Genomic DNA, 15,949 nt, shown 5'->3' on the forward strand with positions numbered 1-15,949 from the left:
TACTAGGGTTTACAGAGGTAAGTAATTGATACATAAATCCACTTCCGGGGCCCACTTAGTATGTGCTTGGGCTGAGCTTGATCTATCCACGAGCTGAGGCTTCTCTTGGAGTTGAACGCCAAGTTGTAACGTGTTTTGGGCGTTCAACTCTGGTTCGTGACGTGTTTCTGGCGTTTGACTCCAGAATGCAGCATGGAACTGGCGTTGAGCGCCAATTTATGTCGTCTAATCACGAATAAAGTATGAACTATTATATATTGCTGGAAAGCTCTGGATGTCTACTTTCCAACGCCGTCGAGAGCACGCATTTGGAGTTCTGTAGCTCCAGAAAATCCATTTCGAGTGTAGGGAGGTCAGATTCCAACAGCATCAGCAGTCCTTTGTCAGCCTCCTATCAGAGTTTTGCTCAGGTCCCCCAATTTCAGCCAGAAAATACCTGAAATCACAGAAAAACACAAAAACTCATAGTAAAGTCCAGAAATGTGAATTTAGCATAAAAACTAATGAAAACATCCCTAAAAGTAACTAGATCATGCTAAAAACTACGTAAAAGCGATGCCAAAAAGCGTATAAATTATCCGCTCATCACAACACCAAACTTAAATTGTTGCTTGTCCCCAAGCAACTGAAAATCAAATAGGATAAAAAGAAGAGAATATACTATAAATCCCAAAATATGTCTCTAGGAACTTAGAATTTCGGATAGTGTTATTGATTCTCCTAGTTAAGTATGTTGATTCTTGAACACGACTACTTTTATGAGTCTTGGCCGTGGCCCTAAGAACTTTGTTTTCCAGTATTACCACCGGATACATAAATGCCACAGACACATAATTGGGTGAACCTTTTCAGATTGTGACTCAGCTTTGCTAGATTCCCTAGTTAGAGGTGTCCAGAGCTCTTAAGCACACTCTTTTTTCCTTGGATCACGACTTTAACCACTCAGTCTCAAGCTTTTCACTTGGACCTTCATGACACAAGCACTTGGTTAGGGACAACTTGATTTAGCCACTTAGGCCTGGATTTTATTTCCTTGGGCCATCCTATCCATTGATGCTCAAAGCCTTGGATCCTTTTTACCCTTGCCTTTTGGTTTTAAGGGTACCCTTGCCTTTTGGTTTTAAGGGCTATTGGCTTTTTCTGCTTGCTTTTTCTTTTTCTTTCTAAATTTTTTTCGCCATTTTTTTCGCAAGCTTTTGCTTTTTCACTGCTTTTTCTTACTTCAAGAATCAATTTCATGATTTTTCAGATTGTCAATAACATTTTTCTTTGTTCATCATTCTTTCAAGAGCCAACAATTTTAACATTCATAAATAACAAGATCAAAAATATGCATTGTTTAATCATTCATTCAGAAAACAAAAAGTATTGTCACCACATCAATATAATTAAACTAAATTCAAGGATAAATTCAAAAATTATGTACTTCTTGTTCTTTTGAATTAGGAACATTTTTCTTTTAAGAGAGGTAAAGGATTCATGGAATTTATTTATAACTTTAAGACATAGTTACTAACTACTAATGATCATGAAGTAGAGACACAAAACATAGATAAACATATAACATAAAAACCGAAAAACAGAAAAAAAAAAGAACAAGGAATGAATCCACCTTAGTGGCGTCTTCTTCTTGAAGGACCAATGATGTCCTTAAGCTCTTCTATGTCCCTTCCTTGCCTTTGTTGCTCCTCCCTCATTGCCCTTTGATCTTCTCTAATTTCATGGAGAATGATGGAGTGCTCTTGATGCTCCACCCTTAATTGATCCACATTGTAACTCAAATCTTCTAAGGAAGTGTTGAGTTGTTCCCAATAGTTGTTGGGAGGAAAGTGCATCCCTTGAGGCATCTCAGGAATTTCTTGGTGATGAGCTTCCTCATGCGTCTCTTAGGTTCCATGAGTAGGCTCTCTTGTTTTCTCTATCTTTTTCTTAGTGACGGACTTGTCCTCCTCAATGAGGATGTCTCCTTCTATGATAACTCTAGCTGAGTAACATAGATGGCAAATAAGATGAGGAAAAGCTAGCCTTGCCAAAGTAGAGGACTTATCGGCTATTTTGTAAAATTCATGGGAGATGACTTCATGAACTTCTACTTCCTCTCCAATCATGATGCTATAAATCACGATGGCCCGATCCACAGTAACTTCAGATCGGTTGCTAGTGGGGATGATGGAGCGTTGAATGAACTCCAACCATCCTCTAGCCAGAGGCTTGAGGTCCAGTCTTCTTAGTTGAACCGGTTTGCCTTTGGAGTCTCTTTTCCATTGAGCTCCATCCACACATATGTCCATAAGGACTTGGTCTAACCTTTGATTAAAGTTGACCCTTCTAGTATAGGGGCGTGCATCTCCTTGCATCATGGGTAAGTTGAACGCCAACCTCACATTTTCCAGACTAAAATCTAAGTATTTCCCCCGAACCATTGTAAGATAATTCTTTGGACTCGGGTTCACACTTTGATCATGGTTCCTAATGATCCATGCATTGGCATAGAACTCTTGAATCATTAAGATTCTGACTTGTTGAATGGGGTTGGTTAGAACTTCCCAACCTCTTCTTTGGATCTCATGTCGGATCTCCGGATACTCATTTTTTGAGCTTGAAAGGGACCTCATGGATCACCTTCGTCTTGGCCACAACATCATAGAAGTGGTCTTGATGGGCTTTGGAGATGAATCTTTCCATCTCCCATGACTCGGAGGTGGAAGCTTTTGTCTTTCCTTTCCCTTTTCTAAAGGATTCTCTGGCCTTAGGTGCCATCAATGGTAATGGAAAAACAAAAAGCTTATGCTTTTACCACACCAAACTTAAAATATTGCTCGCCCTCGAGCAAGAGAAGAAAGAAAAGAAGAAGAAGAAGAAGAAAATATGGAGGAGAGGGGGAGAGGTGTATTCGGCAAAGAAGGAGAAGAGAGGTGTGTGTTGTGTGAAAATTAAGGAGAATGGAGGGGTTTATATAGGGAAGTGAGAGAGGGTAGGTTCAGCCATTTTAGGGTGGGTTTGGGTGGGAAATATTTTTGAATTTTGAAGGTAGGTGAGGTTTATGGGGAAGAGTGGATGGATGTGAGTGGTGAAGGGGGTAATTGGGAAGAGAGATTGAGGTGATTGGTGAAGGGTTTTTGGGAAAGTGTGTTATAGGATTAATTAGGAGGTAAGGTGGGAATATGTTAGGTGGGGATCCTGTGGGGTCCACAGATTCTGTGATGATCCTGTGGGGTCCACAGATCCTGAGGTGTCAAGGATTTACATCCCTGTACCAATTAGGCATGTAAAATGCCTTAGCATACCATTCTGGTGTTTAAACGCCGAAGTGGTGCACGTTCTAGGCGTTCAACGCCCATGTGTTGCATGTTTCTGGCGTTGAACGCCAGTTCCATGCTTGTTACTGGCGTTCAGCGCCAGCTTTCCTCATGGCATATTTCTGGCGTTCAAATGGCAGGATGTTGCTTGTTTCTGGCGTTCAGCGCCAGGTTCATACTCTGTTCTGGCGTTGAACGCCAGCCAGATGCTCCTTACTGACGTTTAAACGCCAGTAAGTCCTTCCTCCAGGGTGTGATTTTTCTTCTGCTATTTTTGATTCTGTTTTTAATTTTAATATTTTTTTCGTGACTCCACATGATCATGAACCTACTAAAACACAAAATAACAAATAAATAAAAATAAAATTAGATAAATAAAAATTGGGTTGCCTCCCAACAAGCGCTTCTTTAATGTCAATAGCTTGACAGTGGGCTCTCATGGAGCCTCACAGGTGATCAGATCAATGTTGTATAGTCCCAACACCAAACTTAGAGTTTGATTGTAGGGGCTCTGTTTGACTCTGTATTGAGAGACGCTCTGCATGCTTACTCTCCCTTGTTACAGAAGGATAGCCGTGTGCCTTAAACACAAGGTAGTCCCCATTCAATTGAAGGACTAATTCTCCTCTGTTAATATCTATCACAGCTTCTGCTGTTGCTAGGAAAGGTCTTCCAAGGATGATGCATTCATCCTCCTCCTTCCTAGTGTCTAAGATTATGAAATCAATAGGAATGTAAAGGCCTTTAATTTTACCAACACATCCTCTACTAATCCATAAGCTTGTCTTACTGACATGTCTGCCAATTGTAATGAGAATGAGGCAGGCTGTACCTCAATGATCCCCAGTTTCTCCATTACAGAGAGTGGCATAAGGTTTATGCCTGACCCTAGATCACACAGAGCCTTGTTAAAGGTCATGGTGCCTATGATACAGGATATTAAGAATTTCCCAAGATCTTGTTTCTTTTGAGGTAGAGTTTGCTGAACCCATGTATCAAGTTCACTAATGAGCAAGCGAGGTTCACCTTTCCAAGTCTCATTACCAAATAACTTGGCATTCAGTTTCATGATGGCTCCTAGATATTGAGCAACTTGCTCTCTAGTTACATCTTCATCCTCTTCAGAGGAAGAATAATCTTCAGAGCTCATGAATGGCAGAAGGAGATTTAATGGAATCTCTATGGTCTCTATATGAGCCTCAGATTCTTTTAGGTCCTCAATAGGGAACTCCTTCTTGGTTGGGAGACATTCCATGAGGTCTTCCTCATTGGGATTCACGTCCTCCCCTTCCTCCTTGCATTCGGCCATATTGACTATATCAATGGCCTTGCACTCTCTCTTTGGATTCTCTTCTGTATTATTTGGGAGAGTACTAGGAGGAGTTTCAGTGACTTTCTTACTCAGCTGGCCCACTTGTGCCTCCAAATTTCTAATGGAGGACCTTGTTTCATTCATGAAACTTAAAGTGGCCTTAGACAGGTCAGAGACTAAATTTGCTAAGTTAGAGGTATTCTGTTCATAATTCTCTGTCAGTTGCTGAGAAGATGATGGATAAGGCTTGATATTGTTGAGCCTATTTCTTCCACCATTATTAAAACCTTGTTGAGGCTTTTGTTGATCCTTCCATGAGAAATTTGGATGATTTCTCCATGGTGAATTATAGGTGTTTCCATAAGGTTCACCCATATAATTTACCTCTGCCATTGCAGGGTTTTCAGGATCATAAGCTTCTTCTTCAGAAGATGCCTCTTTAGTGCTGTTGGATGTATTTTGACATCCATTCAGACTTTGGGAAATCATGTTGACTTGCTGAGTCAACACTTTATTCTGAGCCAACATGGCATTCAGAGCATCAATCTCAAGAACTCCCTTCCTCTGAGCCATCTCATTATTCACGGAATTCCTCTCAGAAGTGTACATGAACTGGTTATTTGCAACCATGTCAATAAGTTCTTGAGCTTCTGCAGGCATTTTCTTTAGGTGAATGGATCCACCTGCAGAATGGTCCAGTGACATCTTAGAGAATTCAGATAGACCATAATAGAATATATCCAGAATGGTCCATTCTGAAAGCATGTCAGAAGGACACCTTTTGATCAGTTGCTTGTATCTTTCCTAAGCTTTATAAAGGGATTCACCATCTTTTTATTTGAATGTCTGAACATCCAATTTAAGCTTGCTCAGCTTTTGAGGAAGAAAGAATTTAGCCAAGAAGGCCGTGACCAGCTTATCCCATGAGTCCAGGCTATCTTTAGGTTGTGAATCCAACCATGTTCTAGCTCTGTCTCTTACAGCAAAAGGGAAAAGCATGAGCCTGTAGACTTCAGGATCTACTCCATTCGTCTTTACAGTCTTACAGATCTACAAGAACTCAGTTAAAAGATAGGGATCTTCTGATGGAAGTCCATGAAACTTGCAGTTTTGTTGCATTAGAGCAACTAGTTGAGGTTTCAGCTCAAAATTGTTTGCTCCAATGGTGGGAATTGAGATGCTTCTTCCATCAAACTTGGAAGTAGGTGTAGTATAATCACCAAGCATCCTCCTTGCATTATTGTTGTTAGGTTCGGCTGCCATGTCTTTTTCCTGTTCGAAAATTTCAATAAGGTTGTCTCTGGATTGTTGTAATTTAGCTTCTCTTAGTTTCCTCTTCAAAGTCCTTTCAGGTTCTGGATCAGCTTCAACAAGAATGCCTTTTTCCTTGTTCCTGCTCATATGAAAGAGAAGAAAACAAGAAAAGAAGAGGAATCCTCTATGTCACAGTAAAGAGGTTCCTTATTATTAGTAGAAGAAGAAATGGGATAAAGAAAGGAGCCTCCAAACAGAAGGGTGAGGATAGGGGTAGTGAATTGAGATGAAGAGAGGTGAAGAGAAGTGTTAGTAAATAAATAAATAAATAGAAGAAGATGAGAAAGAGATTTTCGAAAATATTTTTGAAAAGGAGTTAATGATTTTTGAAAATTAAGATAAGAAATTAAAATTAAAATTAAAATTTGAAACAATTAATTAATTAAAAATAATTTTTGAAAAAGAAGGAGATAATTTCGAAAATTAGAGATAAAAAAGTAGTTAGGTGGTTTTGAAAAAATTAGAGATAGAAAAGTAGTTAGGTGGTTTTGAAAAAGATAAGAAACCAACAAAAAGTTAGTTAGTTGATTGAAAGAGATTTGAAAATCATTTTTGAAAAGATAAGAAGATAAGAAGATATTTTGAAATCAAATTTTTGGATAAGACAAAATTTTGAAAAAGATATGATATAAAAGATAAGATAAGATAGATTTAATTTTTAAAATTAAAATTAATTACTTGACTAACAAGAAACTAAAAGATATGATTCTAAAATTTAAAGATTGAACCTTTCTTAACAAGAAAGTAACAAACTTTAAATTTTTGAATCAATCACATTAATTGTTAGCATAATTTTCGAAAATAAAGATAAAATTAAAAAAGATTTTTGAAAAATATTTTTAAATTTTCGAAAATCATAAGATAAAAATGAAAAAGATTTGATTTTTGAAAAATTTTTGAAAAGATAGGATTTTTAAAATTGAAAATTTGACTTGACTTGTAAGAAACAACTAATTTTAAAAATATTTGACTAAGTCAACTCAAATTTTCGAAAATTATGAGAAAATTAAGGAAAAGATATTTTTTTTGATTTTTGAATTTTTAATTATGAGAGAGAAAAACACAAATATGACCCAAAACATAAAAATTTTGGATCAAAACACAAGATGCATGCAAGAACACTATGAATGTCAAGATGAACACCAAGAACACTTTGAAGATCATGATGAACATCAAGAACATATTTTTGAAAAATTTTTTATGCAAAGAAAACATGCAAGACACCAAACTTAGAATTCTTTAATGCTTGGACTCTAACAAACAAAAAATACATATGAAAAACAACAAAAGATACAAAACAAGCAAACATCAAGATTAAATAAGAAGACTTACCAAGAACAACTTGAAGATCATGAAGAACATTATGAATGCATGAATTTTCAAAAAATGCATAATAATTTTAAAAACATGCAATTGACACCAAACTTAAAAATTGACTCAAGACTCAAACAAGAAACACAAAATATTTTTGATTTTTTTCTAATTTTTTTTTGTATTTTATTTTATTTTTTCGAAAAACATATAGGAAAAAGAAAATAAGAAATTCAAAATCTTTAAGAAGAATTCCAGGAATCTTTCAATATTAGCCCAAAGCTCCAATCAAAGGGTTGGACATGGCTTAATAGCCAGTCAGCTTTAGGATGGAATTACATGCATTGTGGTGATTAGTTGAAGACCAATTCCAAAGGAGTTTGAATATGGCTTTGCAGCCAGCCAGGATTCAACATGCTTCATGAAACTCTGGAATCCATTCTTAAATGTTTTGAAGCCATAGAATGATTTATTTTTAAAAAAAAATTTTGAAAATAGGGATAAAAATATTTTTTTGAAAGATTTTTGAAAAGTTTTTGAAAAGAAAATTACCTAATCTGAGCAACAAGATGAACCGTCAGTTGTCCATATTCGAACAATCCCCGGCAACGGATCCAAAAACTTGGTGGACAAAATTGTGATCATCAACAATGGCTCCAATAATTTGGTAGCTCTCACACATGAATTACATTTAGTCACAACTCCGCACAACTAATCAGCAAGTGCACTAGGTCGTCCAAGTAATACCTTACGTGAGTAAGGGTCGATCCCACGGAGATTGTTGGTATGAAGCAATCTATGGGAGATTGTTGGTATGAAGCAATCTATGGTCATCTTGTAGATCTCAGTCAGGCTGATTCAAATGTGATTGGATTAGATAATTAAAAGATAAATAAAATAGGATAGAAATACTTATGTAAATTAATGGTGGGAATTTCAGATAAGCGTATGGAGATGCTTGTCCCTGTTGAATCTCTGTTTTCCTACTCCTTTCATCCAATCCTTCTTACTCCTTTCCATGGCAAGCTGTATGTAGGGCATCACCGTTGTCAATGGCTACATCCCATCCTCTCAGTGAAAACGGTCCAAATACTCTGTCACCGGATCAAAAAATACAATTCAGGATCCAGGATTAATAATACAAAGGTAAAAAGTTCTATTTATACTTAAACTAGCTACTAGGGTTTACAGAGGTAAGTAATTGATGCATAAATCCACTTCTGGGGCCCACTTGGTATGTGCTTGGGCTGAGCTTGATCTATCCACGAGCTGAGTCTTCTCTTGGAGTTGAACGCCAAGTTGTAATGTGTTTTGGGCGTTCAACTCTGGTTCGTGACGTGTTTCTAGCGTTTGACTCCAGAATGCTGCATAGAACTGGCATTGAGCGCCAGTTTACGTCATCAAATCTTGAATAAAGTGTGGACTATTATATATTGCAGGAAAGCTCTGGATGTATACTTTCCAACGGCGTTGAGAGCTCGCCATTTGGAGTTCTGTAGCTCCAGAAAATCCAATTCGAGTGTAGGGATGTCAGAATCCAACAGCATCAACAGTCCTTTGTCAGCCTTCTTATCAGAGTTTTGCTCAGGTCCCTCAATTTCAGCCAGAAAATATCTGAAATCACAGAAAAACACACAAACTCATAGTAAAGTCCAGAAATGTGAATTTAGCATAAAAACTAATGAAAACATCCCTAAAATTAAGTAGATCATGTTAAAAACTACCTAAAAACAATGCCAAAAAGCATATAAATTATCCGCTCATCAGGCACCTCCTTATTAGTGCTTTGTGTTTCTCCCGAGCCTCATAAAGTGATTCTCCCTTCATTTTCCTGAAGGTTTGCACCGCTGTTTTCAACTTGATGATTCTTTGGGGTTGGTAGAACTTGGCTAAAAACTTGTTAAACAAATCATCCCAATTTGTGATGCTTTCCTTGGGAAATCTTTCTAGCCATTGAGATGCTTTGTCTCTTAGAGAGAAGGGAAACAAAAGCAGCTTATATATGTAAGGATACACCATATTTGCCTTAATTGTATCACATATTCTCAAAAATACAGACAAGTGTTGATTGGGGTCTTCTAAGGGACCTCCTTCATACTGACAATTGTTCTGGACTAGAGTGATGAGCTGAGGTTTGAGCTCAAAATTATTTGCATGCACATTAGGAGTAAGTATGCTGCTTCCATAATTCCTGGGATTGGGAATGGTATAAGAGGCTAACATCCTTCTACTAGGTTGAACATTATTGTTAGCAACCTTTTCATGTTGATGGTGTATGTCATCCTCCATTCTTGATCTAGGTCTTCCTCCTCTTCACCAATAACCCCTTTGCCTCTTGCGTCTCTCCTTAACCTTAGGAAAGTCCTCTCAGGTTTAAAATCAAAAGAAGTTGATCCTCCTCTTCTTCCTCTTAGCACACACCAGAACACAAACAAACCAACTTGAAAGAGTGATCACTCTCAAAAGAGTGAGGTTAGAGTTAGGTGACACCAAGTGTCAAACAGTTAGTGTGCAAAATAGAAGAAAAAAAAGTTTAATCTAGGTATCCATCAACTTAATCATTGTCAATCTATATGAATCCCCGGCAACAGCGCAAAAGCTTGATACGGAAAAATTATACAATGATTCCACCGCCAAGTATACCAAATCGTAACAAGTAATAACTCACTTTGAGTGAGGTCGATCCCACAGAGATTGATAGATCTAGCAACCTTAGTTAAGTGGATATTCTAGTTAAACAGACATTTAATGAATTTTTTTGTATATTCAACAAGTACAATAACAAGAAAAGTAAAATGCATAAGAATAAAGAGTAATGGAATTTAAAGAGAAATGTAAATGTAAATGGAAGAAATTTAAATTGCAAGAAACTAAAAGCAGAAATGTAAATGGCAGAGAAATGTAAATTGCATAATTGTAAAGGACATTGGGGTAATGGGTGTCAAATTAAATTGGCAATTTAAGAGAATTAAGATAAAAAATGATAATGGGTGATATCATTAGGGATTGGAGATATTATAATCCTTCCTGAATCAATAGTTCATCATTTCCTTCTCAATCATGTGAAATAGATCTATAGCAGATTATAAGTAATTGGATTCCAATCTCTCGGTAATCTAATTTCTCTTGTCATAAACAATTGCCAATCTCTTGATCTAACTACTCATGAGAAAAGATGAAACTCAATTCCTAATCTTAATGCCACACTACCCCTAGGATTTCAATTCAAAGAGATTATATCTCACTTATCTACTAAGAATGTATCAATCAAGAGGGTTATGAGAGACAAATCACAATCTGAATTTCATGACTCCTTTCTCAAGTTCATCATGAAATTTAAGTAGATTCAATCCCTCTCTTGATGGTGATTGGGTCTATGAAGCACAAAGATTTTCTCTAAGATAAATAACACTTGAATTGAGAAGAAGATAATAAGTATTAATCCATTGAAACTAAAATAGAGTCCCCCCCTAATGAATTGGGGTTTATTGCTCATAGCTTCACTACAAAGAAAATTCCAAACTGAAAATTAAACTAAGTATCCAAAAATAAGAAGAAAAAGAGAAGCACAAACAAGAGAGATGAAAGTAAAAGTGATCTAGAGTGTGGTATTCAGAATGTCCCAAAAATCCTTTCCTATTTCAAAGTACCACTTATTTATACAAATTTTCGAGCTCCTGAGGTACACCTTCAAATCTCTGGAAGTGGACCTTTCAAATCTTCAATCAGATCCCTTTTGTGTACTTGGCATTGGTAACATGGAGTTGGCGTTAGTGGGTTGACGATAGCGTTGCTAACGTTACGAAAATTCTACTCCCAGGCTCACGTAGCGTTTCCCCAGCGTTAGCTTTACCAACGATATTCTTCAGTTGTGTGTACGCACCACTGCACGTGTGTAAGCACCATTGTAAAATCTGCCCTTGTGCATAAGCATTCTGTCCCATGTGTACACATGCCTGAAATATCATCATTTTGTGTGTACGTGCACTGGGTCGTGCATACGCACCATGGCCAATTTCTCCAATCTCAAGTTTGAAAACTATCGCAGGCGTTATTAGGCATAGCGTTAGCGTTAATAACACTGAAGCGTGCATGCCATTTAGACCCTGGCGTTGCTGAAGTGGCGCTAGCACTACTAACGTTGTGCCTAGCGTTACTGAAGCTAGCGTTAGCGTTACTAACGCTACGTTGCATGGTGCTTGTTGACCTTGGGCATTGTTAGAACAGTGTTGGCCTGGCCAACGCTCCCATCTCTTTGAGTCTGGCATTAATGGGCCAACGTTAACGCTGCTAACGCCCTTTAATATCTTGCATGGCATTTGTGAGGGTCAAGTTAGCGCGAATAACGCTGCCAGCATCTCTCTTTGCTGGCGTTTGTGAGGCTAGCATTAGCGCCAATAATGTTGCTACCATCTCTCTTTGCTAGAGTTTGTGAGGCTAGTGTTAGCGCCAATAACGCTCTCCCCTGGTGTTTGTGGCTTGGACGTTCATTGCTAATGCTCTGCTTTTTGCCATCCCCTGTTACTTCTCTGCTTCACTTGTCATCAACCACAACAATTGCATCAAAGTTTTGCCATTCCATGAATAATCACAAGATATTTCATTGATTTAAAAGCAATATAATCTTGTATTATTTTCATGAAATTGACCACAATTTAACTAGTACTTGATGCATTAATGCATGAAGAAATAAGACATCCAAATGCTTGTTTATTACAAGGAAAATGCATGAAACTAAGCTAAAACTAACTAAACTAGCTCACTAATCTATCTCAGATGCATATGCATTACCTCACCCAATTTATTTCTGAAAATCCACTTTGTACCCGTTACCTTCTTACCATTTGGGTAAGGTATGAGAGACCAAACCTCATTCTTTTCGAATTGACTTAACTTTTCTTCCATGGCCTTTACCCATGAGGGATCTTCAAGAGCTTGCTTTACATTTTGAGGTTCTGAATGGGATAAGAGAGCAACATTGTTAGTTTCGGCTTTCTTTCTTGAGGATCTTGTAGTTACTCCATGAGATGGATCTCTAATGATAAAATCATGTGGGTAGTTTTTCAAGAACTTCCACTCTCTAGGCTTTTGGGATGAGGATTCACCTTAGCCTTGACTTGGTTCTGCATCGTTCATCGATCTAACTTCTCTGGCATCATCAGGAGACAAAACATAAATGTCTCCTTCGTTCTGAGGAGCAGGTACAGAACTGACAGTTTCCATAGAGGGACCTGAATCGACATTATCTTGATTCACTTGAGGACTTCACTCAACTTTATTTCCTGCATCATCATTTATAGCACTTGGAATGAAGTTAGTATCAGAAAAAGACATATGTATGGATTCCTCAATAGTCCTATGTTCTCTGAGATAGATTCTATAAGCTTTACTTGTAGTTGAGTATCCTACAAACACACCTTCATAAGACTTTGGATCAAATTTTCCAATGTTATATTTGTTATTTAATACAAAACATTTGTATCCAAATATGTGAAAGTATTTGAGATTTGAAGGGGTTCCTTTCCATAGTTCATAGGCAGTTCTCTTCAAATGTTTTCTAATGATGGTTCTATTTAAAATGTAGCGAGCTATGTTTATAGCATCTGCCTATAAGAATTTAGGAACCTCATTTTCACAAAGCATTGCCCTAGTCATTTCTTGAAGACTTCGATTTCTCCTTTCAACAACCCCAGTTTATGGGGAGTTCTAGGACATGAAAAATTATGAGAAATTCCAAACTCATCACAGAAATTTTCAAAATGTTGATTTTCAAATTCTTTACCATGATCGCTTCTTATATGCGCAATTTTCAAATCTTTTTCGCTTTGAATTCTTTTACAAAGAGAAGGAAAAGCATTGAAAGCATCATTTTTGTGAGCTAAGAAAAGTACCCATCCAAATCTAGAGTAGTCATCAACTACTACCAAGCCATAATGTTTACCTCCTAAACTTTTAGTTCTAGTAGGACCAAAAAGATCAATGTGCAATATTTCTAATGGACTTTTGGTAGAGATTCCATCTTTGGGCTTAAAAAATATATTATTTGTTTGCCCAATTGACAAGCATCACAAGTGAAGTCCTTGTCAAATTTAGTTTTGGGAATTCCTCTAACTAAATTTTTTTTAATAAGTTTTGAAATTCGATACATGATAACATGTCCCAATTTCTTATGCCAAAGCCATTTTTCATATTCCATGGAGGTAAAACAAGTTACTTTTTGATCTTTTAAATCCTCTAGTGTGATTCCATACACATTGTTACATGTTTTTGCTTCAAACAAAATTTCACCAGATTTTTCACAAATGACTAAGTAGTTCAATCTTCTAAAAATAACCAAATATCCAAGATCACATAATTGGCTAATGCTTAGCAAGTTGTGTTTTAAACCATCAACAAGAAAAACATCATTTATGAAGGATGAAAAATTTTTACCCACTTTACCTATGGCCACTATCTTTCCTTTTTCCATTGTCATCGAAAGTTGCAAACCCTTCATCATACTCATCTAGCTTGATGAAGAATGTAGACCTTCCGGTCATATGGCTAGAGCATCCGCTGTCCAAATACCACATGTTGTCATTTCTTTTAGATGCTAGGCAAACCTACAAAAATTCTCAAGTGACCTTAGGTATCCAAATCATTTGGATCCTTTAATGTCAAACCATCTCTATTGTCCAAGACCATTGTAGTTCTCAATTACTTTATACACTTTATCTCCAATGATTCTTTCACTTATGAAACATTGAATAGGAAAATGCCCATTCTGATTGCATAACCGACAAAATCTTTTTGGTTACTATTTTTTCAGTTTTGTTGGGTTTTGAAATTTTATGTCATCTGAAGTGGAAGCCATATTTGAAAAAGGGGATTTTTCAATAAATATTTTAGATTTCTTGTGAAAACCCAAACCAGCTTTATCATAGACAGGTTTTTGACTAACCAAAAGTTGATTCAAATTTTCAGAACATTGAGCAAAGTTAGCTAGGTCCTCTTTTAGACTTTTTACCTCTTTGTACAACCTTTCATTTTCTTTAAAACAATTTAAGTATGCGATCACAGAATGTTGTTTCTCACAGCCCTTAAGTTTTTCCTTTAGCCTCTTTTTTTCTTTAACAAAATCAATAGCAGTTTTAACTTCCCTTAATTTATCTTTAAGAAAATCATTTTTTGTCTTTAGAATGTCATTTTGAGATTCAAGTTCATGATTTTCATTTAAGATGTATCTTAGTTTCTCAGTGAAATGATCAATCATAAGATGAAGGTCTTCAGTAGTAAGTTCAATGAAAATTACCTCATCAGTTTGATCGGCCATGAAACATGTTTGGAATTTGGTCTCCGATTCAACCTCTTCATCATAATCATTTTCTAGGTCTTCCCAAGAGGCCATCATCCCCTTCTTCTTTTCCTTCTTGGTCTTTTCTTCCTTCTTCAATTTCAGACAGTCAAACTTGTAATGTGCAGCTTCTTTGCAGTTGTGGCAGATGATCTTGCTTAAGTATCATTTTTGTTTTCTTGAGTTGCCTCCTTTGCTTCGTTCCATTTGCTTCATCAATTTCCTGAATTTTTTAGCAAAAATAACAAAATCATCGTCAGATAAATTACCACTGGATTCATCATTCAGGGACTTAGTGAATGATTTAAGAACAATTCCTTTTTTTTGTGTTATTTTTCAAATAAATAATTTCAAAAGCAAGCAAATTTCCTCTCAGATCATCATATGTCATTTGATCAATGCCACTGCTCTCAACTATAACTATAGCTTTAGTTTTTCACTCTTTAGTGAGACTTCTCAGAACTTTCCTTACTAGCACAAGTTCAAGATGAGTGATCCCCAAAGCATTCAAGCCAGTGATGATGACATTGAATTTTTCAAACATTTCATCTCATTTCTCCTTCCTTCATGGAGAACATTTTGTACTCTTTGCTCAGCATATCTATTCTGGTTTGCTTGACTAGTGTAGTGCCTTCATAAGTAACTTGAAGCTTGTCCCAGATTTCTTTTGTTGTTTTGCATCTAAATGCCTTTTAGAACTCCTCGAAGCTGATAGCACAATTAAGCAAGTTGAAAGCTTTGGCGTTCAGCTCTATTTTTTTTATCTTCCTCATTCTATTCGGCCTTAGTCTTAGGAGTGACCACGCCATCTACTCCTATTTTGGTTGGGACTTGGGGACCATTCAGAATGATCTTCCAGATGTTGTAATCTACTTATTGAACAAAGATCTTCATTCTCTCTTTCCAATAGCTGTAGTTCTTTTCATTGAAGAACGGAGGTCTGTTGCTGGATTGCCCTTTTGTCAGAGTATAGGCCACCACATTAGAACCACTATTATTTGCCATCAGGACCTTTTCTCCAAGCTGCAAAGCTTGATCTTATTGAGACAAAACTCTGATACTAATTGATGGTTATCAGTGGCTAAGAGAAGGGGTGTTGAATCTTAGCTTCTTTTTCTGCTATATAACACTTTTATTTTCTCACAGAAACTTAGGAAATATTTTTATTTTTTGTCTCGTACCAAGTTGAGAGACATTTTCATTTTGTCTGCTAAGTAACAGAGACAGAATCGAAGTAGAGAAGAGGGAATAACACCAGATGTATCCTGGTTCAGCTACTTAGTTTATTGTAGCCTACATCCAATCTCCATCACAACTATAATGTAATTTCACTATCTCTTTTTCAAGATTACAAACACCAATGCTTCCCTAGGATCTACT

The 15,949-nt window shown here is 36.7% G+C and overlaps 1 protein-coding gene across 5 annotated transcripts; it reads right to left on the bottom strand.

The window, feature by feature from the left end:
• Positions 1–326: 326 nt before the first annotated feature.
• On the bottom strand, positions 327–14,793 carry LOC107465450 (uncharacterized). 5 transcript variants are annotated; one of them, XR_008002786.1, is made up of 4 exons: positions 14,528–14,793; positions 13,678–13,791; positions 12,342–12,518; positions 11,891–12,191 (listed from the first exon to the last, which is right to left on the bottom strand). XR_008002786.1 is itself a non-coding variant. In XM_052254633.1 (3 exons), exons 1-3 carry the CDS (start codon positions 14,596–14,598, stop codon positions 370–372), a joined length of 252 nt encoding a protein of 83 aa, XP_052110593.1. In that variant the 5' UTR covers positions 14,599–14,793; the 3' UTR covers positions 327–369. The 5 variants fall into 5 exon arrangements, 3 of the variants coding, with proteins under 3 accessions (XP_052110593.1, XP_052110591.1, XP_052110592.1); XM_052254633.1 differs by lacking the exons at positions 11,891–12,191; positions 12,342–12,518 and adding an exon at positions 327–436; XM_052254631.1 differs by lacking the exons at positions 11,891–12,191; positions 12,342–12,518 and adding an exon at positions 327–436 and having other exon boundaries at positions 13,678–13,838.
• Positions 14,794–15,949: the final 1,156 nt, after the last annotated feature.

This window comes from Arachis duranensis, chromosome 9 (genome assembly GCF_000817695.3).
Source record: "Arachis duranensis cultivar V14167 chromosome 9, aradu.V14167.gnm2.J7QH, whole genome shotgun sequence".
NCBI classification, from domain to species: Eukaryota; Viridiplantae; Streptophyta; class Magnoliopsida; order Fabales; family Fabaceae; genus Arachis; species Arachis duranensis.